Genomic DNA, 22,500 nt, shown 5'->3' on the forward strand with positions numbered 1-22,500 from the left:
AGTGTGTGTGTGGTGCAGAAGCAGAGCAGTGTCTACCAGGAATGTTTTTAACCTTTCCCCTGTGGCCATTAAGGCCTGTGGTGGTTGCATGGACCCCTCCAACAAGACTGCCCGTGTTCTGCTCTCTTCATCTGCAGGAGAATATACCCTGGTTGTTCTAGTGTCAAACAGTTTTGAGAACCTCACCTACCAGATCCCGGTTCACGTCCACACTTACCTGACTGACTTGACTGTAGAAGCAGATGCAGATGTCCTGGTCGTAGGCCGGCCTGTCACCTTCGAAGCCTATCCGCTGCCATCCCCCTATGGAGTCTGGTACACCTGGGACTTTGGGGATGGCTCCTCGCTGCTGTTGGAGAGCCAACCTAGAGCGACTCACAGCTATCAGACCAGAGGGGTGTACAACGTCAGCCTAACCGCCAACAACACGATTAGCAGCGTCGAGACACACCAGCGTTATCGCGTTTTTGAAGAGATCACTGGGTTGAGAGTTTCATCGGACGAGGTGGCAGAGCAAGGCATCTCAATATCAATAAATGCTTCAGTGGAGACAGGAGACAACATCACCTGGATATTTGACATGGGGGATGGGACCATACTGATGAGCACAGTGCCAGCAGTCGAACATAGGTATGAAAAGGATGTCAACTGTTGCACTATTAACGTGACAGCTGTGAATCCTGTGAACTCTGTTTCGCAAACTGTGCCTGTCCGGGTATTCGTCCTGGAGGTCCTCAAAATAGAGCCTTCCTCTTGCATCCTGGAACACCCCAACGTGCAGTTCACCGCGTACGTCTCGGGGAACTCCGAAAACTACATTTTCGACTGGACCTTTGGAGATGGCTCATCCAACGTCACTGTTTATGGGGACCCCGTGGTGACACACAACTTCACCCACAGCGGAGTCTTCGCTCTCTCCCTGGTTCTCTCAAGCAGTGTTAACAAGGCGCATTACTTCACCATCGTCTGTGTGGAGCCGGAGATTGCCAATGTCACGCTCCGACCCCCCAAGCAGTTTGTGCGGCTTGGCAAAGAGAGCAACTTCCAGGTCAGTGCCATGCCTCTGTACCAGTACAGATACCACTGGGACTTTGGGACCAATGATTCCGCTAGGTCCGGAGGGACTGAAGTGAGTTACACTTACAAGAGCACAGGGGTCTACCTGGTCACAGTGACCGTCTCCAACAATGTCTCGTTCAACAATGACACGGCTTTTGTGGAAGTCCAAGAACCAGTTGGGGTAGCAAAGATTGAATACAACGGGACAAGGGTTTTGGAGCTCAACCAGATCTATCTGTTCTCCGCCAGTGGGAATGGGACCAAAGTGAGCTACCGCTGGGACATGGGGGATGGCTGTAACCAGCTTGGACCGATCGTCACCCACTCTTACAACAATACTGGCAACTACACTATCAGCTTGACTGGCTGGAATGATGTGAGCCTCAATGAGACCAGGCTCAACCTCACCGTGAAGAGGCGACTCCAGGGGCTTACCATCAATGCCAGCAGGACTATGGTGCCACTGAATGGGTCAGTGAGCTTTGTAGCCACTCTCCTAGCCGGCAACGCTAGCCGATACTCCTGGATCCTGTGCGATAGGTGCACACCCATCCAAGGCTCCTACACCATTTCCTACACATTCCGGTCCGTGGGGACTTTTAACGTCATTGTGACAGCGGAGAACGAGATCAGCTCCCTGCAGGACAGCATCTTCGTCTACGTCTTGCAACAGATCGAAGGACTGCAAATCGCCAGCAGCGACCTCGTGGAGGATGCCTATTTCCCAACCAACAAAACTCTTCATCTGCAGGCAGCGGTGAGAGATGGGACAAACATCTCTTACAGCTGGATGGCCTTGAAGGACAGCACCCCTGTGCAGACATTCAGTGGGAAGATCTTCTCCTTGAGCATCCTGGAGGCTGGGAACTACACGATCCATCTGAAAGCCACTAACATGCTGGGAAGCACAGCTGTTAACAGGACAGTGGAGTTCATTGAAAGCATCGGCCTTTTAAAACCTTCTGCCTTCCCCAACCCGGCTGCCGTAAACGCCTCTGTTAACATAAGCACCAGCGTAACCACGGGCACTTGCCTAACATATATTTGGCACCTGGAAGATAGTAACAGGAGAGAAACCATTGTACCCTTCATCATACACTCTTTCCAAAGACCTGGAGCTACAGCGATCACGGTCACAGCTGAAAACAAGATTAGTTCCACTAATGCATTGGTTTACATCTTTATACAGGAACCCGTAGTGGGGTTGAGGATTGGGACTGCAGAGGTGGACTGCAGCTACGTCCCATCAGGCTCCGTGGTAACCTTCAGCGGTGAACTCGAAAAGGGGACCAACGTGACATGGCTGTGGGAGCTGCCAAAAGGCTTGCAGACTGGACAGACTGTGGCGGTGACATTCCCTAAGGCAGGCTTTTTCTCTGTCCATCTGAATGTATCCAATGACGTCAGCTGGGCTGTGGCCAGCAAGAATATCACAGTGCAGGACAGCATTGAAGGGCTGGAGCTTTTTGTGAGCAAGAAGGTTGTGGAGCCTGGGGAACAGATTTCTTTTGTGATCAGCATGTCCTCTGGTTCCTCCGTGAGCTATTCGGTGAACATAAGTGGGGGCTACTCTGTGGTGCTTAATGGATCTAGGTTCACCCATGAGTTCCCTGAGAGCGGTGACTACCTCGTGGTGGTGATGGTGCAGAACCAAGTCAGCAAGGCATGCGCACAGGTGCTTATCTCAGTACTGGAAGCCATCCATGACCTAAGGCTTGTGAACTGCTGCGAGCAGGGTATCCCAACAGGAACAAAAAAGACCTTCACCGCCCAGGTTGGGAGTGGCTCACGGGTGTTGTACTCCTGGCAGTTCTCCTTGCAGAAAGAGCACGGCCGTGCCCTGGTCAGCTTGGCAGGCAGAAGTGTCTCCTACACTCCAGTGGCTCCAGGGCTGCTAGAAATTCATCTCAGTGCTTTCAATGACCTAGGGAGTTTGAACATCACCAGAGTGATCCAAGTGCAAGACCCAATCGTTCAAGTCTCCCTTAAGCCAGCGTTGTCCTTTGTGAACAGGACGGTGTTGTTTGAAGCTTCCGTGCAGCCCAGCGCATGGCAAGTTGTTTTCTGGTGGAACTTTGGCGATGGTTCCCCAGCTCAAATCACAGAGGTGGCAGCTGCCAACTACTCCTACCTGAAGGCCGGAGATTACCAGGTGGAGGTGAACGCCACCAACCTTGTCAGTTTCATGACAGCCCATCTCACAGTCACCGTCAGAGTCCTGGAGTGCGAGGAGCCGGAGGTGGAGCTAGCCCTGCCGCCACAAGTAGTCATGAAACGATCCCAGAGGAACTACCTGGAGGCACAGATTGACCTCCGTGGCTGTGTCAAGTACCAGACCGAGTATCTGTGGGAGATTTACAGAGCACCCAGCTGCCTGCACTTCGATGACACCGACAGGGTCCACCTGCTGAGCGTTGACCTGAGCAGACCCCAGCTGGTCATACCCAAGCTGGCCCTGGAAGTAGGGAACTATTGCTTTGTCTTCTTTGTCTCCTTTGGAGACACCCCACTGTCCAAGAGCATTTTTGCCAATGTGACTGTGACGCCGAGTAAGCTGGTCCCAATCATCAACGGGGGATCTTACCGTGTGTGGTCCAACACGCGGGACTTAATCCTGGACGGTGAGAAATCCTATGACCCTAACCTGGACGATGGTGAACAGACGCCACTGCTTTACCGGTGGTCCTGCACATCTTGCTCCAAGGTAAGAGAATCTGCACTGAAAAAGACGGTGATAATTAGTAGCACCTAGAGACCCCAACCAAGGATCAGGGCTCCATTGTGCTAGGCGCTGTGCGCACACTCAACACATTTTTGTGTCTGGGTTGGGAAGGCATAGAGGGAAGAGTTTGTAATGGACTCTCAGTAGGATCACGAGGGAAGTGGGGGTGGCATAGTACCCAGCTCAGGAAAATGGCACAAGATCAGTTGCAGGATTCCTTGTGATGGCTTATCGTGCCTATACGGTATTTCTGTGCCCCGTCCTGAGCATTTGCAGTGAGCCAAGGAGCTCTCCCTTCATCTGCCATTGCACCTGGCTCTGGTTAACCGTTCTGGTGTTGCTGCTGCTTTAATCTTCCGAAGGCATCACAACAATGGGTACCAATTTACAGTCTAGCAGGCTTGTGTTCTAATCCTGCTCCCCGTAGAGTCATTTAAAAACCTTCAAGTTCAGCAGGAGCCAAATGAAGCTTTTGAAGGATAAGCCCAAATAACAGTTGGGTACAGGACACTGTTCCTCTCTGGTCGACACATCAAACCAGTCTTGGCCACCAATAAGAAAGGATCTCCCTTCAGAGTCTCATGGCAAACTCTCTCGATTAATATTGTCTTGTTGACATCAGACTGTCTTGTTTATTGAAAGACCTTTTTTTCGGTCGTTTCCACATTCTAAATGAAATCATATGGAGGTTTGTGCATCAGACTTTGTGTAAATGTAAGCACTCTCATTTGTCTGCCTTCTGTTAGCATATTTACAAGATATTTAATACAGAATTAATTTTTTTAAAAATGTGGAGGCCAGCCAAAATATAGGCGTGTTCCAAGAGTTGTTTACTAACCTGATGGAAAATACAGTGTGCTTAATGGTACCCCACCCTCCCTCCCCAGCCACAAACAAGGGGGTTGAAATGGGTAATTTATAGCAAGAACCGATGGCGTCTGAAACTGAATGTATTGGCTATGGACTCATGCAGCGTGCATCAGTGCAAAGGAGGGTTTGAATGATCTTTTCTCCTTGCAAGCAGAGCTCGCCTGCAGGGTGCTCTCTGCACTTCAGTGCCACAGGAGGGGTCATCACCATTTCCAAGGCCATACTAGAAGCAGATGTGGAATATACGTTCGACCTCAGTGTCTGGAAGATGGGTCTGAATCCCGAGTCTACGAATCAAACCGTACGTACCTCTGTCCTCACTGTGCTTATGTCCGCTCCTGGGCACCAGGACAAGGCGCAGGGTCACACTCCCCTTTCCAAGCAAAACTCCAGAAAGGTGTATGGCTGGCTGACTTTTGGGATACCCACAGTCGTAGGTACGTCCCGAGTCCTGCTCCTCTCCTGACCCCACTTTGCAGGACAGTAACACATGTAACAAGGGACTGTAGAGCTTGCTGCTGTCTGTATTAATTGGGGAGGAAACAGAAAGAGATTGAAGGACAGATTTGCCTTTGATCCCTCGAGAGTCCTAAAGCTCTCATTGTCCATGGCCCTCGTGGGGGCATATACCATATACTCAGTGATGGACACACTTTAATTTTCCAGGGGGCAGCATATCTGCTGACAATGGTAATGTGTTTTGTTGTGTTTCCTGCTGCAGGCCTTTTATTAAGATCACGCTGTCTCTCTCTGTCTTTGTCTGCATGCGCCATGTTAATAACCTGATCATACATGGTTCCAGTTCACAGCAGATCAGATTCTGAATTTGCAGTGGCTGATCTGCCTTCGGAGAATACGAGGATACTGCAGCCCACGGGGTTAAGAACTGATCCAGCAATGTGCCCAGCAATGTCATGCCCCAGCCCTACTTCCACTTAACAGTACCGTGCCCTTTCCATATTGGCACCGGAAGGGCGAGCTTTCGGAGGGCTGGTACTTGCTTTTGCTGTCAATCGTTCCTACCCTTTTTTCCTTTTTTAAAAAAGAAAAGGAAGGTTTTTTCAGGGCATGTTGTTTATGTCAGATTAAACCGAACACAGAGCGCATTTGCAGTCCGACAGCACTTATGGCTTATGTCAGAAACATTCATCATGGTGCGTTTGGCAATTAAGAGATGTAGTTAGTCTGAAAGTGGAAACTCTTACTGCCTGGATTTTTAAACCAAAGCCGGAGGATAAAGAAAAAAAAATTAAATTGATAGTTTTTCAAGGACATTCCGTACTATCAGCTTTCCATGCATGAGCGCAAAACAATGAATCCAGTGTCATAGGAAATTTGCAATGGCTGGAGGAATGAGGGAAGCTTCAATGCTCTTCCCCTTAACTTGGTGGAACACTTCTCCTCTTTTAACATCCTGCCATATTAAACAATGTCTTCATTACTGTCTCTCTTTACATGCAGAATATTCATTATGCTAGGGCCCAGGCAAACTCCATACAGTGCTGCTTGGTAAGGGATTAAAGACGTTTAGGAGGAGTACAGAGATAATACTCCACTAGCCAGGGGCTCTGAGGGAACGGGGATGCTAAAGTTCTTATCCTGTACAGCGCTTTGTCAGAGAGGCATGTTAGAGGTAACCAGGTGTAGGCGGTGAAGTTGAGAGGAACGTCTGGGACCACACACCGTCCTGTGGAAAAGCTGGCTGTCCTGCACTGCAGAGCAAAATGCATTTGATAGTCAGTAGGAGCTACTGTTCTAGCTTCTTTTATCATCTCTCGTGTCTTTCAAGGGCATTTAAAAATGTATTTAGGATGCTGACAGTGTATACAAAGTAGTGACATAAAGAATGCAATGAACAGAGAGCCATGCAGGCCCAGGGCCAGATCCTGAGACCCAGCACAAAGGCCCAGGCTGAGCACTGAGGATCTCAGCAGGAACAAGGGAGGAAGATGCTGCTGCAGGACCAGGGCCCCCGCATTCCCCTTCCATTGGGAAGAATGCCCAGGGGCCTAGGCAGGCACAGACAACCCGCATTGTTCAGGGCTCTGTGGCAAGCAAGTCCTGCCTCCCCCTTTTCACAGCCAGTTTCACTGGCTCAGGGCTTGCTGCAGCTGCAGACGAAGGGCCAAAGATTTGGCCCAAAGAAAATCAATGCGAGTTGCAGAAGTTTCCAGGGCCAGATGCATGCCAGATGTTTGATCTCAGATCCAAATAGACCTTCCCTCTCCGAGTTAGATGTCTTCTGTACAGAGCACAGGTTAGTCTTAAGTGGGGTCAGAGGGATTTTTTTTTTTTGAAGGATGCCTCAGTTTAGCAACAGATGTTAGTAAAACCACAAGAGCCATCTTGGCATCCTACCCAGGACAATACACAGAAACTTCCAAAGCAACCCATTTTAAAAAATAAGGCAAAACAAAATCACCTAGTCTAGACTGGATCAATGTAGGGAAGTTCCAGAGATCCCAGCAGCGTAGTATCTAGGCCCTAAAGGTGAAATCCCTGTGTGGCTTATTCATGGCTTGTCCCACTAAAACCCTTTGGGAATCCTTAAGTGAACTTAAGCCATGCACAGGCCCCGTGCTGGTCCCTCTGCATAGGGGTGAATTTTACCCTAAATACATGTCATGCTGAAATGATGTGAACTCCAGTGCAGAGAACTGGGGACAAGGACGTTTGCAAACTAGTTAGAAGTTGATAGCAATATCCCCTTTGGCTTTTCTGTGTGTCCTGGTTGCATCAGGCATGGAATGGGCATCTCCTGAGCTGTTCTCTTGCTCTTCCTCCCTCCTCGTAGGTGTTGATCAAGAATGGAAGGGTCCCCATTGTGTCCCTAGAATGTGTTTCCTGCAAAGCCCAGTCTGTCTACGAAGTCAGCAAGAGCTCCTATGTCTACCTGGAGGGCACCTGCAGGAACTGCCAGAACGACTCCAAGCTTGGGGTAAAGGGGAAGCTGTTGCTGTTGGAGGCAAAAACCGATCCATTTTGTTTTCGGGGGCGAGAGGGGTAGAATTAAGTAAAAAATAACACCATCGCCGTGAACTCCCAAAGAGAAACGGAGCAGCAGGGCTCTGAGGCTTTGCTCAGTGTGGCCCCTTTGTCCACTGCAGTCCCCAGTGAATCGGCAAGAAGACTGACCTCCAAGGGGGTGACGCGTCAGCTTCTTAGAGCAGGTTCTGTTTGCAGTGAACGTCGGGGAGGGGCACTGACCCCATCACAGAGCTCCCCACGTCATGCAAGGCCTTGCCGCTGTTGAGCCTGCAAGCTTGCTGCAGCTGCCATTCGAACTGAGCTGCTCAGGTTCTGTCAGCAGCAGCTCCACCAAGTGGGCCTTCCCCTAGCCGTGCCCATACGGGTCTTCCCCAGGCTGTGCGAATCGCGTCCCAGTGCCGAGATCTTCTCAGTAACGGCCCCGGGAGTTGGGGAAATGTGGCCTCCCTCCATCAGAATGGCTCAACGCTACCCCAGGGCCATTCACACCAGGATGCCCCTGCCACGGCACCGCCAACCTGGGCTCATGCACCACCTGCTCATTTCACATTCCTTTTGATTGAGATTTTAAAGTGTTTTCATCTCTCGGCTGTGTGGCCTGTCTGAGTTATTCTGGCTCAGGGAGTTGAAACATAGATCACTCAGTCTGTTTTCTTCACCTCCAGCCACATTCCCCTCCCATCCGCGTACTGGGCTATATGCTGTTGGAAGAAACAGGCTTTGTAAGTGAAAGTCCCACTGGAAACGCTGCTCTGTATCCCCAGTGAGCTGAGCGGTTTCCTGCATGGTGTTTTCCGGCTGCCCGTCTCGGTGTGTCTCGTTGTCACGGTTGTACGTTTGTACTATTGACAGTAACAATGCAGGACACATTCAACTTGCAGCCTGTAAAAGCAATGTTATCCCATGGAGATTCCACCACTGTTTAATTTGATTTCCTGTGTTTTGTGTTCTGTATTATGAAATATTTTGTCAGTGGATGATGTAATCCCAGAGACGAAAGTGGATCTCTCAGTGGAAATATTCCCACCAGACAGTTTGGAAGCTTTCCAGTTCTCGTTGCTTCAGCACATGAGAACAAAGCTGAATTATCAACTGCAAAATTGGCAGCCTTTGCCCCTAGATTCTATTTTTTCCCCTATAGACTCAGTTCGAAAACATTTTAGGGACATGACTTCAGATTAAACCAGAATTTCTCCCGTCTTTCTCCCTTCATCTCTGTAGAGATGGGCAGCGCATAGCTTTAAAAACAAATCTCTCATCTTGGACAAAACCACCACTTCTACTGGCAACACCGGAATGAACCTGGTCTTACGGCCAGGGGCCTTAAAGGATGGGGAAGGATACACCTTTACCCTTCACATCACTGACCTCACAACTGGGGAGGAAGGTTACGCCTCCATTGACCTGCTCCCGAACCGGCCCCCGATTGGAGGATTGTGTCAGCTCTCTCCGAACGGAGAAGTCAGGGCACTGATGGCAAAGGTTCACTTTGAGTGTGCAGGTGAGAGCATGGTCGTGACAGTGCCAGAGATTAGCCTGGCATCTCTACTGTTCATCGGTGAGTGTGTTTCACACACCAAGTGAGTTGTCCAGATGCATGTATTCCTTGGTCCCACAGAATTCTCGCTCTTTACTCTCAGCTCCAGTTCTATTCCTAAAGGGACCTGTGGATAGGTCAGATTTTTCATAAGCAGACCCTTAGGTTTGCAAGTACCAGACTGCAGGCCCCGCTCAATTTTTGTACCCCAGGCATGCACATTCTAAAACTCATTTATGCAAGATTTTCCACATCTAAATCAAGTGGCCGAATGCCTATTAAGACAGTCAGTGCGAGTGGATTGTGTGTATAAACCTGGGCTTTGGGCGTAGGGAAAAAAGTGAGTGCCCAAAATTACATACCCACATTCAAACAACTCAGAAACTGGACACCACTTAGAGGCCACTCTGAAAATGTGGCCTGAATGATTTCTTTCTGCTTTCCCTACACAAATATAGTTTCCTTTCCTGCAAGCTATTTCTGACGCAGTCAGAGACAAAAATATCTAGCCCAATGATGCAAAAAGCTGACTGGTCCCTGAAACATATTGCTGTGGGCCAGCAAGTAAGTGTCTCTGAAACTCTCCGCCTCATGATTAGTATTAGAGATTCATGCTTTATTGTACATGAATGCTGGGATTCTGTGTTTCCGATGGTAGGGCAAATTGGTTTCTAGCGCTAGTCATTCTTGTGATGGTGATCACATTGCAGCTTAAATCAGGGGGGAAAGCAAGAGGGTAATCAGAATGATGTGATTTTAACGTCTGGTATATTTTGATCTGCCAGCACTAATCATGAAAACTTTGTACCTTTGGCATTATGGGGTTTGCGACTATTAGTAGTAATATTTGTTAAGCAGGGACAAAGTGCTGGATACAAAATGCAGATCAGTGGGCTAAATCCAGTGTAATAAACCATTCATTCCCAAAGCTGGTGGGCCATACTCTGTTGGATTATAACAGGCCTGCACTGAGGTCTCAGGTTAATAGCAGCTTTTACAGGGCTTTTGTCTAGGACATTATATGTAGTCTGGGACCTTGGATATGTGCTGTATACAGCCTCTGCAGTACAACAGAATCGTCCTGGTTTTGCTATTGCTCTTGAGTTATGGGGAGCATGTGGCTATTCCCATGGTGGCGTGTTGATTTCTTTAGGTCTCCTGAATGGTTAAAAGCTCATGCTTCAGGGTTTCAACTGGCCACCTCTAGGGGGACAGGAAAGGATATTTTACCCCCAAGGTATTCTAGGTTGTTTTGGGATTTTTTGTTGATCTCCTTCCTCTGAAGCATCAAGGCTGGCCACAGCCGAAGCTGGGCCATGGGGTGGCTTGGCCAGAACTCTGAGGTGGCACCAAGCATCCTCTCTCTCAGGGGCTTGGCTGTCTGGTTCTTGCTCACATGCTCAGGGTCTAACTGATTACCATAGGTGTGGCGAGGAAAGACTTTTCCCCCAGGTCAGACTGGCAGGGACCTTGGGGAATTTTGCCTGTCTCTGCAGTGTGTGGGCGCGGGTCGCGTGCCAGGATTATCTGGGTATATCATCCCTGCTATTGCAGGGGCCTTGGTGAACCTTGGTCTTGCCTATCCTCTGCCCGTGGCACATACTAGTCTAGTCTCCTGTGGGCTGTGATACTTTGGTCTCATTTCAGTGGTTGGGTTTACGCCGTGAGTGCTGGCTAGGGGTTGATGGCCTGTGATATACAGGAAATCAGACCAGATGGTCCAGTGGTCCCTTCTGGCCTTAAACTCTATGACCAAATGTTTTAGGGCCCAAAATCCACATCAGAAAACCCCTAAGCTTGAGAGAAATCCAGATCAGAGCTTTGTATCTCAGCAGAGGGGCACTCACTGTGGATGGGGTGAGGAGTAGGGCCGTACCAAATTCGTGGTCCATTTTGGTCAATTTCAGAATCATCGGATTTTTAAAATTGCAAATTTCATGATTTCAGCTATTTAAATCTGAAATTTCGGGGTGTTGTAACTGTAGGGGCCCTGACCCAAAAAGGAGTTTGGGGGGGGTGGGTGCCGCAAGGTTATTGTGGGGGGGGTTGCGGTATCGCCACCCTAACTTCTGCACGGCTGCTGGTAGGGCCTCGCCTTCCGAGCCGGGTGCCTGGCCAGCAGCCACTGCTCTCCGGCCTCCCAGCTCTGAAGGCAGCGCAGAAGGAAGGATGGCAATACTGTGACCCCCCTAAAATAACCTTGTGACATCCCCCCGGCAACTCCCTTTTGAGTCAGGACCCCCAATTTGAGAAACACTGGTCTCCCCCGTGAAACCGGTATAGTCTAGGGTAAAAGCACACAAAAGACCAGATTTCATGCAGGGAGACCAGATTTCACGATCCGTGATGCATTTTTCATGGCCATGAATTTGGTAGGGCCCTAGTGATGAGGGTAAAAAGGCAGCGGGAGTCAGCAATGTAACTCTGCACAGTATTATGCCAATCAAGGGATAAGAGCAGCAGAGAGGAGAAGAGGGGCACGGGCCCCTGTTAATGATGGATTTAAAAGCCTGATCCCTAGTGGTTAAGACAATGGCTGCAGCTACAGGCCTGGCTTGGTAGGTGCGCTCGGATCCCATTGACACTGCCCGATGTGCTTGGCTTGCAGGCTGGAGAGACACGGAGGACGAAGAGGCCCCCTTGGTGTACATCCTCCTGGCCACTCGCTGCAAAGTGGGGCAATGTGAGGAGTTTGGCATGTACAAAGGCAGCCGCTCTGAGCACAGTGCCTTCCTCCCACCCGGCTTCAGTGCAAACAGATTCCTTGTGTATGTTTCCGTGCTCGTGCAGGATCAGCTGGGAGCTACGTTTGTGGCCCTCAACTGGTAAGGTGCTCCTATTACAGACAGGGGAAGCAACAGGCCCACAGCCCCACATGGTGAAGTGGGGCCGAGCTGGGCACAAAATCCAGGAAGCCCTAATCACAGACCTGTGCCCTTGGCTGGATAACAGTGTGGCTTAACAGCTGTGCAGTGGGCATGTCTGTTCGAGGGCTATGGATCCTTTGTAAGCTGGATTCCTACTGCAATCGTGCCCACCTCAGAAAACCCCCAGCACTGCTGGCAGACACAGCATCAGTGAAATATTGGGCCACAGAGACTGAGCTCCAGTCCTTACAGGTGGTCTCTCAAGGACTGAGTTAAGGCATAGTGGGATGGGAACTTGCATTCCAGCTGCCTCTGTCATGCCTGGTCTGTAGGTAGAGGAAGGATTTCACACTTCCTTCAGGTCCTCACAAGCACTAAATTCTCTGATAGACACACACAAAAATTCATTCTATTTTTAACCATCTGTCGATAGTGTGTGTGTTTCCCACGCACTTCCTCTCCTTATTCATTTTAATCAAACACAAGCACCATTTGGAAATCTTTTAAAGACCTCTTCGGGTACGTCTTAAGTTTTACCTCTCACCTAATAGATGTGGCCGCTAGACCAGTAAAGCTTGATGAAAGCTGCCTTGTTAAGAAAGATCAAAAAGCCCCCTGCACACACATTTCCCCTCACCTGAGTTACTATTCCCGTGGCCAGGCCATTCATCTTGATTCACAGCCATGCTTCCCTTCTGAGGCATGGTGTCATTTTCTGGGAGATCCATCTATCTATTTTTTACAAGCAACATTGTTCATGGGCAATGCATCAGACAAAGAGGCTGTGACTGACTCGCATTTCAGTTGGGTGGGAGAAGAATTTAATGTTCCTTTCATACCCATAACAAATGGCTGCATTATAATTAATGGTTTACAGGGAAAGCCAAATGAATAAATGATACCTGGCCCATTTATCTTGGAGACCTCCCTGCTTGTGCTGCGAGCGCGCTCTGCATCCTGCCCCTCCTTTGCAGCCAGAACCCTTTAAAGAAAGTTGGAACCAGCAGGGAGCTGGTGCTTGGAATAACCTGGTGTCCCACTGCTGACAAGCAGGGGCAGAGCTGCGTTTAGCTCAAGAGGGCGCACTCCTGTGTTTGGATCTGGGGATCGCTGGGGCAGGTCCCAGCATGGGCTGATTTCTGACAATCTCATCTTTCATTCAGTAGTGAATAAACACAAGCCACTCCAGTGCATTAACCCCATGCACCTTGGGCCCCAGGGGACTAAATCCAAGCTACGAGGGCCCCCTGGATCCTAGAGGATTGACTCCTCTACAATCTAAGGGTTTAAGAATCCAGCTCACAAGTATCCCTTAGAGCCCAGAGGACTAAGCCAAAGGCAGAAGTGGACTGAAGACAGTTCTTGGGTGCTTCTTAAACTCCCTAAAACTGAACCCAGATCTTACTCCCAGGGTCAAACACTTCCCTTGTGCCAATCCAGTAGTTACGTGGCGTTACATGAGGGAGGAATTTGGCCCCTTATCTCAACTATTCAGAAACAGGCCTCCCTCTCCGGTGGGACTGGGGTCTGAGAAGAACTGGTCCAAGCCTGGGGTCCGAGCAGAAGTTGGTGACGCTCAAAGGACTCTCTCTAGGAGCTACCAGGGGAAGGCCGGGGCGGGGAGTACGCCCATTGCCCTCGGTTCCATTCGACAGTCAGTTCTTTACAAACCGACTGCCTCTTCTCCTTCCAGCTCCATGACCATCACCCTGCCAGCCCCCGCGGCCGGAGTCCACAGCCTCTCTCACTGGCTCTACAATCAGACTGACACTGTGCTGCAGGGCTTGGTGAAGCAGGGGGACCCGCAGCACGTCATCGAGTACTCCCTGGCCCTCATCACCATCTTAAATGAGGTAAAGTAACGCTGTCTGCCCTGCCGCCAGCTGTGGTTGGCTGGCCACTCCTTGTCCAGTCCATGAGCTCACCTTGGGCCTGAGGTGAACTGGCGGTTTCACCCAGTCTCCCAAGTAAATTAGTAGATGTTGGAGACCTGCGGTGGGGTGCTGGAGATCTGAGTGCGTCCCCGTCACGTGACATGTGCGTGAGAGCGGGGGGCCGCCAAAGTAGGCCCAGGAGAGGGAAATGTAGCCTGCGCCCACCCCCATAGCTGACTTTCCTCCTCCGGGTTCAGTCAGCCTTCCCTCACTGTCTTCTACCCCAAGTTTAAACACTGCGCTTACCCACAGAAACCTCATCCTGAGCTCTCCTTGGGCTGGCTGCCTCTAGGCTCTCCCTCTCCCGCTAGCCTTTCATACACCTGTGTGGGTGCCATTGAGACCTGCCTGGCCCAGCTGCCAGGATGAGTCAGCAGAACAGCTCTGCACCTGCACAAAGGGTCTTCCACAGGTGCCCGACACGTGGCCACAAAGTACAACTCATGACTTTTCTCTCTTAACATCATCTTCCCAGGCTACCCCCACAGCCCCTTTGTTCATTGTCACTCATCTCTCATTCAGGGCCCAGTCCTAGCAGGTGCCCAGTTCCCATACTCTTTTGTGGATCCCTCTTTCGTGCCGCAGATGAGTCTCGTCCCATCCTTGGAAGCCTATCAGTGTTGGTCCCTCAGGGTGTCACCACAGGGCTCCCCCTTCCCCATCCCTGAAGGACTGAGCACACGGCTTCCTCAGCAATCCCAGACCACTAGGTGAATGGGGAACAGGCCCTGACCTCCAGCCATGGACTATTCCATGGCAGTACAGTGGGCACAGATGCCTGTGCCAATCTAACCCACCTGGATTGTCCATAGCATAAAATTGTGTATCCCTAAAATGCTGTAAAGAGTCACTGTGCAGTTGGGGAGCCCAATTTTCAAAACATGGCCACTTACACAGAGCCTCCGGATGTCCACCTGGGTGCCCCACTTTGTGCTTTGTTGTGTAAACGCCAGTTGTATGCAGCTGGGTACCAGTTTCAGCCTGCAGAACAGGGGTGTCCTATTAAAGTGCTTATTTGAATCACAGAATTAGACTGGAACGCTCTGTTGAAAGCTGGGCCTACCAAACCACAGCACAGGCAAGAGAGAAGAGATCTGATATGATCACACAGCAGCTCTGAAAAGTGACCAGTTGGAGAGAGACAAGAATGTTCTCATAGCTGGCAGAAGCTGCAGAGGAGAAGACTCTTTCGCAGGTGCTGCAAGAGTGCCTCTTGCCCTGTGCTACTGAGACTCTGTTTCCTGTCCTGCTTCCAGTTATATTTTCCACTGGCAGCAGAACGCAGAGGCTTTTTAACTTTCAAATTGTATCCAGCAGCAGCTCTGCCGAGAACCCAGATATCAGAGACTCCCAGCTGGAAAGTCATTAAATGCTGCAATGGAAATTTGTGGTTGAGTGCTAAAGCTCCTGTTCTGCAAGATTGTGATAAACCCCGCTGCTTTTGTTTCCCCTAAGCACGAGCACTTGATGCGCTCAGAAGCCGAGACCAGGAACGAACAAGATCTTCGCACCTGGACGAGGAGGAACATCACCGAGACCCTCATCTCCCTGAATGTGAACACTGTGGACGATATCCAGCAGATCTCCGCTGCCCTTGCTCAATGCATGGTATGGGACCCTCCGGCCTCATTCTGCTCTGACGCTGAGTGATGGAAAGAAAGGGTAGCTCTGGCCATTCCTTGTTCTGTTTCAGCTTCGCACACATACACACATTGATCATATACAGAGGACAGTTATAATTTGTTGGTGACATCTGTAGGGCGTGTGTGTGTCTATCCATCCCTCTTTAAGTACAAGTATTATCACCATCACCCTTTTCTCATCTGTCATTCTAGAAAGGCAGCGAGAGATGAATATGTGCTCTCATCTGCTGCAGATGTTACCAAAAAATTTATACCTGGTCCTCTGGAAACAGCCCTAGCACAGTTGCTTGGCAGCAGGAGGCTCTGAGCCTGTCATCATTTGAAGTATTGCATTCCACATTGTGGCAGCCTAGCCAATGGGCCCCGCTTCCCCGTGCTGGGGCTGCTCCCTGTTGGATTCAGGAGTGGCTTTTTATATTTCATCAGCTGGGCATCAAACGAATAAGCCCAGCTATTTAATGGGCTTGGCTTTGGCTGGCCAGCCAATCAGCTGGCTACTCCTCCTCCCCTACCTCTCGAAGGGGCTGTGAGGCTTTGCTTGCCCATCACCGTAATTTCTGAGCACCTCCCTCATACCCATAAATAGCTCTGCAAGCTCGCTCATTGGGAATACGGCCTGACATGAATCAAACATACCACTGCTGAGCATCACTCACAAAATTCTTGTCCCACGATCCCCTTTGCTTCAAACAGCTTATCCTGGGATCCTTCTCGCCAAACTCAGTGCTTTCTCTTCTGCCTCTGGCGCTGCCCTGAACTCTGGCCCCAGACATCACTTTCCTCTGCTGGATTTTACTAACACGAGACACACTCGACCTCTTCTCCTGAGCCTGCAACCCAGCACCTGATCGGACTGTAGTGGCACTGGTCAGGGAATGGAATTTTTGTCCCAGGGTCAGGTCTGACATTCCCAGATTAGTTTTGGCTCCGAGCCAGAACAAAAAACCGAAATAGCAACCAAAAAAAAAAAAGGCAGAGAACAAAAAGTTTGAAATTGGAAAAATAGAAACAAAAAGCATCATTTTCAAGTAACTTTTTTGTCTGGTTTTAGAAATGTTGGCTCAAAATAAACCTGCTTGTTTCTATTCTCCCTACTGGGGAGGGAAAAAAATGTTAAAATTGACATTTTTCCCCACAGAGAGTTTCTATTTTGACAAAAACCACATTTTCTGACTGGAAAATCTCTCATGTCAGCTCTGCTCCTTGGGTAACAGTCTCCCTGGGGCAGTTCTCCCAGGACTCTTTTTTGCTGTTCTCTCTCTTTCTTCCTCTGCTCTGTGTAACCTGTTTTCATCTTACATGCTGCTGCTGTCTATTTAGATAGTAAGATCCCCAGGGTAGAGAGAGGTCCTCTTATATCTCTGTAAATGGTGCTGTATAGTAACAATGTACAAATGCAAGCCATGGGGGCTTTCACACCCCTTCGTGCTGCAAGCTGTTCTGACATCTGTGGTGAATCCTCTGATGACAAAAAGAAGAGGAGCTGGGTGGTGATAACCACTTCCATGTGTTCCATAGATTATTCCCATCGAGCCTGCCGAGTGTGCTGCAGACTCAAGCCTATGCTTAAAATGTAGAACGTTCTGTTTCTTAGACACATCTGGGAGTGGATGGGAGGGACGGTCATCAAAACTGGGTGGTGAAACCCCTCCCACAGCTCTAGGACGTGTTTGAATGTTGGAGATGGATTCAGTTAGAGCCAAATCCTGCTCCCATTGAAGACGATGGAAAAAACCCAACCGCCTCTGGTTGACGTCAACAGGAGTAAAATTCAACCCTGAGGTAACAACTTGAAAGAAGCAACAACAAGAGACACATTCACTCCTGGTGTCAGAACCAGGTGCTCTGCCTTGTGTTGGTACCTCTAGGCAGGCTATTATTGCAGTGTGAGTTACCTTGTTACTACAGTGTAGGGAACCCTAGACGTCCAGTAGGTAGGTAGATTATGGTATCCAGCGAGAGGGGTAAGTAGATGATGGGGGGGGGAATGGGCTTGGTTGCAGATAAAGTACAATCTGAAGAGAAATATTATAGATGTACGGTCCCAATCCAGCAGAGCTCCTAAGCACAGGCTGAACTAGACGCATGCGAGTAGTCTCAGAGCCAGAGCGCTCAGTACTTTGTAGGACTGAACCCAGTAAGTACCATGCACAGCTGCTACGGCCTTTGATACGGAATTGATTTCTGCTGGATTAGCCTGCATTTCTAATGGCAGGTGGCGAGCAAGGAGCTTCTTTGCAGATCATGTGTGACTGGGACCTTGAGCAAGCTGGAAAGCATGATGGCCATCCTCCAGGGTGAAACCACTCAGGGCATCATGACACCGACAGCCATCGCAGACAACATCCTCAACATTACGGGTCAGTTCTGTGGGGCCCCAAGCAACAGGGGGGACGTTCTCTAGGAGGAGTTCAGGGCACGGACGTCACTGCGTGGGGGAGGGGGGAAGGTAGATGTTAAAAGATGATCAGGGAAGGACCGGGCTAGAAAAGCTGGGAGAGATTTCTTAGGCCTTCTTCCGGCTGGGAGGTGTCCTGAGCAAAGGCTGGCTACAGCTGGTGTTTATCACAGAGGTGGGCCAGTGCCAAGCCCTCCATTTGAATAGCACCCCCACCTCCAGGCTTTGGGGGAAATCTGAATCCATAGGTTGGCCCCACCTGTAATTTATCATCTGTCTGATTTTCCCACTGTCATCCTGCTGCTGCCTGTTCCCTGCTGGGGCATTTGAAACCAACAGCCCCTGAATTAATGAAGCAGTTGATTCTCTAGGGAACAGCCCTTTCATAGGAAGCTTGAGGATAATAGAGGCAGCTTCCAGATGTGTGGGCTGCCATGCACGGCATCAAGCTGGGCTTCATCCTTGGCAGATGTGCTTATGGAAACTTCATTGGCCTTGGCAGATGACATCACATTCAGATTACCTTTAAAGAAAGGCCCTTTATTTGCATGCTTGCAGTGGGCTGTGTTTGTAATGGCATTACTCTTTATAATTCCAGAGGTTTGTTGTATTGGTTCTATGTGTCTATTTCCCTCTTTCCTCTCAGCCCTTTTGCAGAAGGAAGAGAAAGCCCACATTAGGATCTTGTAACTTGAGATCTTAACCACACCATAGAGTAGAGAAAACCCAGCGATGCGGTAGAGTGCTGTATGTGTAGCTATGGACGATGTCGAGCTTTCACTGCGGAAGGCCGTGTGTCACAATGCTGTAGTCCAGTAGAAAGCCAGTAAGAAAGGAGCTTTCCTGATGATTGTGGGAAGGAGTTGAATGTTGCCTAGACTGTGGTACTCACTGCTTTTCCGTTTGCTGTTTTATCTCTCTCCTTACAGGGGACTTAATACACCTTGTCAACACAGTTCCACAGGAGTCAAAACTCCAGGAATTGTGCAACGATCCCCACCATGTGCTGGTAGCTTCCAAAGCCTACAGCCTGTCCTCCAGCCTGATGCGCATCCTCATGAAGTCCCGGGTGCTGAATGAGGAGCCCCTTGAACTGGTGGGAGGAGAAATCATGGCAAAAGGCAAACGGTCTGATCCCCTCAATTTGCTCTGCTATGAGAACACGTTGGACTGCCAGTTCTCCATCCCCCAGGCCTTCAACACCACCTTTTCCGACCTGACCGACGTGATCCAAGTCATGTTCCGGGTGGACTCCAACCCCTTCCCCTTTGGCTACATTAGCAACTACACTGTGTCCACAGAGGTGGCCTCCATGGAGTTTCAAACCAACAATGGGACCCAGATTCCCATTGGGAGTCTGGATGCAGAAAAGGCCATCACTGTGATGGTATTGAACAATGGCATGACGAACATCTCTGCTGGCTCTGCAATCATCCAGGGAAAGACTTCGGTGAACCTAGTTGTTACGACAGAAAACAACAACAGAGAAGCAGGCTTGCATTTCCAGCTCACCTACAGAGTCTTAAATGGTAGGTACTGCACTTTTTCTGCTGTTCAATATACTTTTCATCTAAAGGGCTGAGAGAGCACAGGACCTGGGGCCTGCATGCTAAACGAGATCTTACAAGGCTGGGATAAGTCGAGCACAACAAGTGAGCACGGTGCAGCAAGGGATCAGAACTGAGAGCTGCACCGCAAGTCACAGCCATACGGGAGTCACTGCCCCAGTGGGACTAGAGCTCAAATCCTTTGCTCTCCAGGAACACAGACCTGAACCACTGGAGCCCAAGGAGAATCCTGTTGGCATATAGCAGCCTCAGAGCTTAGTCTGTGTGTTCCAGTGACGTTGTGCAGGGTAGATGCTTTCCAAATGCTCAGAGTCTAGCTGCACTAGTACTGGTATATTATAGTCTCTGTGGACTTCCAGCCACTAGAGGATCATGCTTAGGATTCCCATTCCCTGCTGCAGAGGGGCAGGGTGATGCCTAATTAGGGAGCTGGCCGGCATTCCTCTGAGCCCAGGAGCTGCCGTTCCACCCAGCCCTTCCGCAAGCTGCACAACAAGTAGTGGAGGAAGTTCCTCACTCTCACCCCTGCGCCCTTGCAACAACCTGGCAGAACCTACCCCCAGGTTTGACTAGGGCATGTCAGACGTTGCAGGATACGCTGCCTTTGTCTGGCTGCTCTTGCCCTGCACACATGGTGCCACTCTCCTCTTCCAGGAGGACTGTCAGGCTGGGCTGGGCCGGCTCCCGCTGACTTCTCTGACACAGGGTCAGACCCCAATGGAGCATTTCCCCCTTGGAGGGCTGGAGCTAATGGTACACAAATGCGAACTGAGCTGCGCGGCGAGAATGGTCCATGGGTTACCTCTGGCGCTAGTGACACGTTAAGTTACAGCGGGACTGAGCATTTGTTCCTCAGCACCAAAGGCCCAGTCCCACACTGTGCGGAGCAGCCTCCCTCCCTGCTGAGGGCAATGGGAACGGAAGGCAGGTAAACCCTTAGCAGCAGGTGCTCAGCACCTCTCAGGATGGATCCTTCCGACCAGACCTGTACGGGCTGCTGACACGCGAACGTGGTACCAGGAGCAGTGGCATTTCGCAGTCGCTTCTGCGTAAATATCACAGGTCCAATCTAGCAGTCCTCACTCAAACAAGACACCTGCTGAAGACAGCAGGATCGGGGCCTGTGCACGTAAAGCCATGCTGGGTGTCTGTAAAGTGCTTTCCGTTCCCTCTCTTCCCCTTGCTGCCCAGATCGTTACATCTCGAGCGAGCTGGAGCCGTTCATCGCAGCCTACCTCTCTCCCTCGCCTGCACCCAGCGAGCACAACTGCAGCGCGGCCAAGAAGATCGGGCTGGAGGCCGTGGAGAAACGAGACCACAAGCGCTACACTTTCTTCATTTCCCCCATGTAAGAGAACCCCCCCCGACCCCCGTCTTGTAACCCCTAGCCCTGGCTCTCACTCGTGGCTTTAGACCATAACCTTTTGGGGGCAGCTTACCCATTCTGGCGTCAGGCACATCTGCTGCCTCGGTCTCCCCTCGGTCGAAGTCTGGTTCCTGCCAGCATACGCGTCCCTCTACTGGTAGGACAGTTTGGTGCTTTTCCCCTTCTGGCCAAACGGAGGAGGCTTTTCCTTCCAGGGAAAGCAGCATCCCAGACAGAGTCCCTGTGTAGTTACTATGACCCTCCCACCCAGGTTCTTTACTAGGGCCCAGCCCTCCATTGAGCACCTGCCCAACTTCTCCCCACTCAGGGGAACAGCCTCCAGCCTCCCAGCTCTGCAGCTCCTTTCCCAGTAACCTTTTCTTCCTTCAACACCCCTCCCCCGGCCCCGCCCCAGCTCCAAGCCGGCCTTCAGCACCCCTTCTCCAGGCTCAATTTATTCACCCTACTGAGGCAAGGGGTCTGCACCACCTCCCTCTGTGGGGGGTCACCACAGCAGGGGGCTCATTCCCCAGAACTCAATGGCTCCTTCACCCGGATGATGCAAGCTGATTAAGGGGCTTGCTTCCTCCCCTCCCTTTCAGGGAACACCTACTTGAGCACAGGTGCCAACCTAGACCTCAACCCCACACGGCTAATGTGCTGCCCAGGCCTCTTCCTTCTCATGCTCCATTCACCTCGTAGCCCCGTCTGGATTCTGTTCCTAGGCCCCAGCCAGGCTCCTTGCCCTTTAGCCCATCCTGGCGGCTGCTCCAGGTCTGCCTGTCCCTGGACGTCTATTATGGGGCCGCTCACACACCAGCCCTCTCCCTTGAACCTCTCTCCTGAGTAAGCAAGAGGCTTGCCTTATATACTGCAGTCACTTGACTGTCACCTGCCCCCGTTTCCCAGCAGAGCTTGCTCCCACTTTTGACATGTGATTCAGAGAACTACACATCCCAGAATGCTGGTGCATTGGAACGGCCCTTGAAAGGAACAGACTGCCCTGTTACAGATGCATTAATGGTTCAGCACAGATCACCTACTGTACAGTGCCACAAAACTTAGGGTCTGGAGGAGTGAGCTAGGCACTGGGTGGTCCTGAGTTCTAATATTGACTCTTGGCTTACTGTGTGGCCTTCCGCAAATCACCTTTGGCCTCTGTTCCTCATTTTCCCCATCTGTAAAATGGGGATATTGATACTCACTCACCTACCTGCCCACATAGTTCTGGTCTGCATGGCACTTTGAATATGCAAAATTCTATATAAATGTTTAGTAGTATTATTGTACTGTTAGATTTTGGGATCCCACCTTTCTTTTTTATTGCATTAATCATCAATATAACTTCAGTAGTTGAAATATTTCTTTTCTTTTCTTCCCCACAGCAATAAATGTTTACACCTCCCATTATTTACGAACCACTCCTAGGTGTTACCCAAGAAGCAAGTTGGTGGACTGGGAATAGGTGGGGCCAGGGTAGAGCCACTGTTGTCTAATTTAGCATGGCTTCCAGGGCTTTTGGTCACAAGATTCTCAAAGAGGGATTCA

General features: G+C 50.3%; 1 protein-coding gene across 1 annotated transcript in view; it reads left to right on the forward strand.

Moving 5' to 3' along the window:
• The window catches only part of PKD1 (polycystin 1, transient receptor potential channel interacting), a 135,175-nt gene that overhangs the window by 82,002 nt on the left and 30,673 nt on the right, over positions 1-22,500 (forward strand). Inside the window, exons 15-24 of the mRNA XM_077828002.1 lie at positions 138-3,763; positions 4,806-4,952; positions 7,446-7,589; positions 8,861-9,140; positions 11,785-12,001; positions 13,737-13,896; positions 15,433-15,585; positions 17,836-17,980; positions 18,948-19,547; positions 20,778-20,934. Coding sequence (XP_077684128.1) covers positions 138-3,763; positions 4,806-4,952; positions 7,446-7,589; positions 8,861-9,140; positions 11,785-12,001; positions 13,737-13,896; positions 15,433-15,585; positions 17,836-17,980; positions 18,948-19,547; positions 20,778-20,934 — 5,629 coding nt within the window. The remainder of the gene's footprint in view (positions 1-137; positions 3,764-4,805; positions 4,953-7,445; positions 7,590-8,860; positions 9,141-11,784; positions 12,002-13,736; positions 13,897-15,432; positions 15,586-17,835; positions 17,981-18,947; positions 19,548-20,777; positions 20,935-22,500) is intronic.

The sequence above is a fragment of the Eretmochelys imbricata genome, chromosome 10 (assembly GCF_965152235.1).
Source record: "Eretmochelys imbricata isolate rEreImb1 chromosome 10, rEreImb1.hap1, whole genome shotgun sequence".
NCBI classification, from domain to species: domain Eukaryota; kingdom Metazoa; phylum Chordata; order Testudines; family Cheloniidae; genus Eretmochelys; species Eretmochelys imbricata.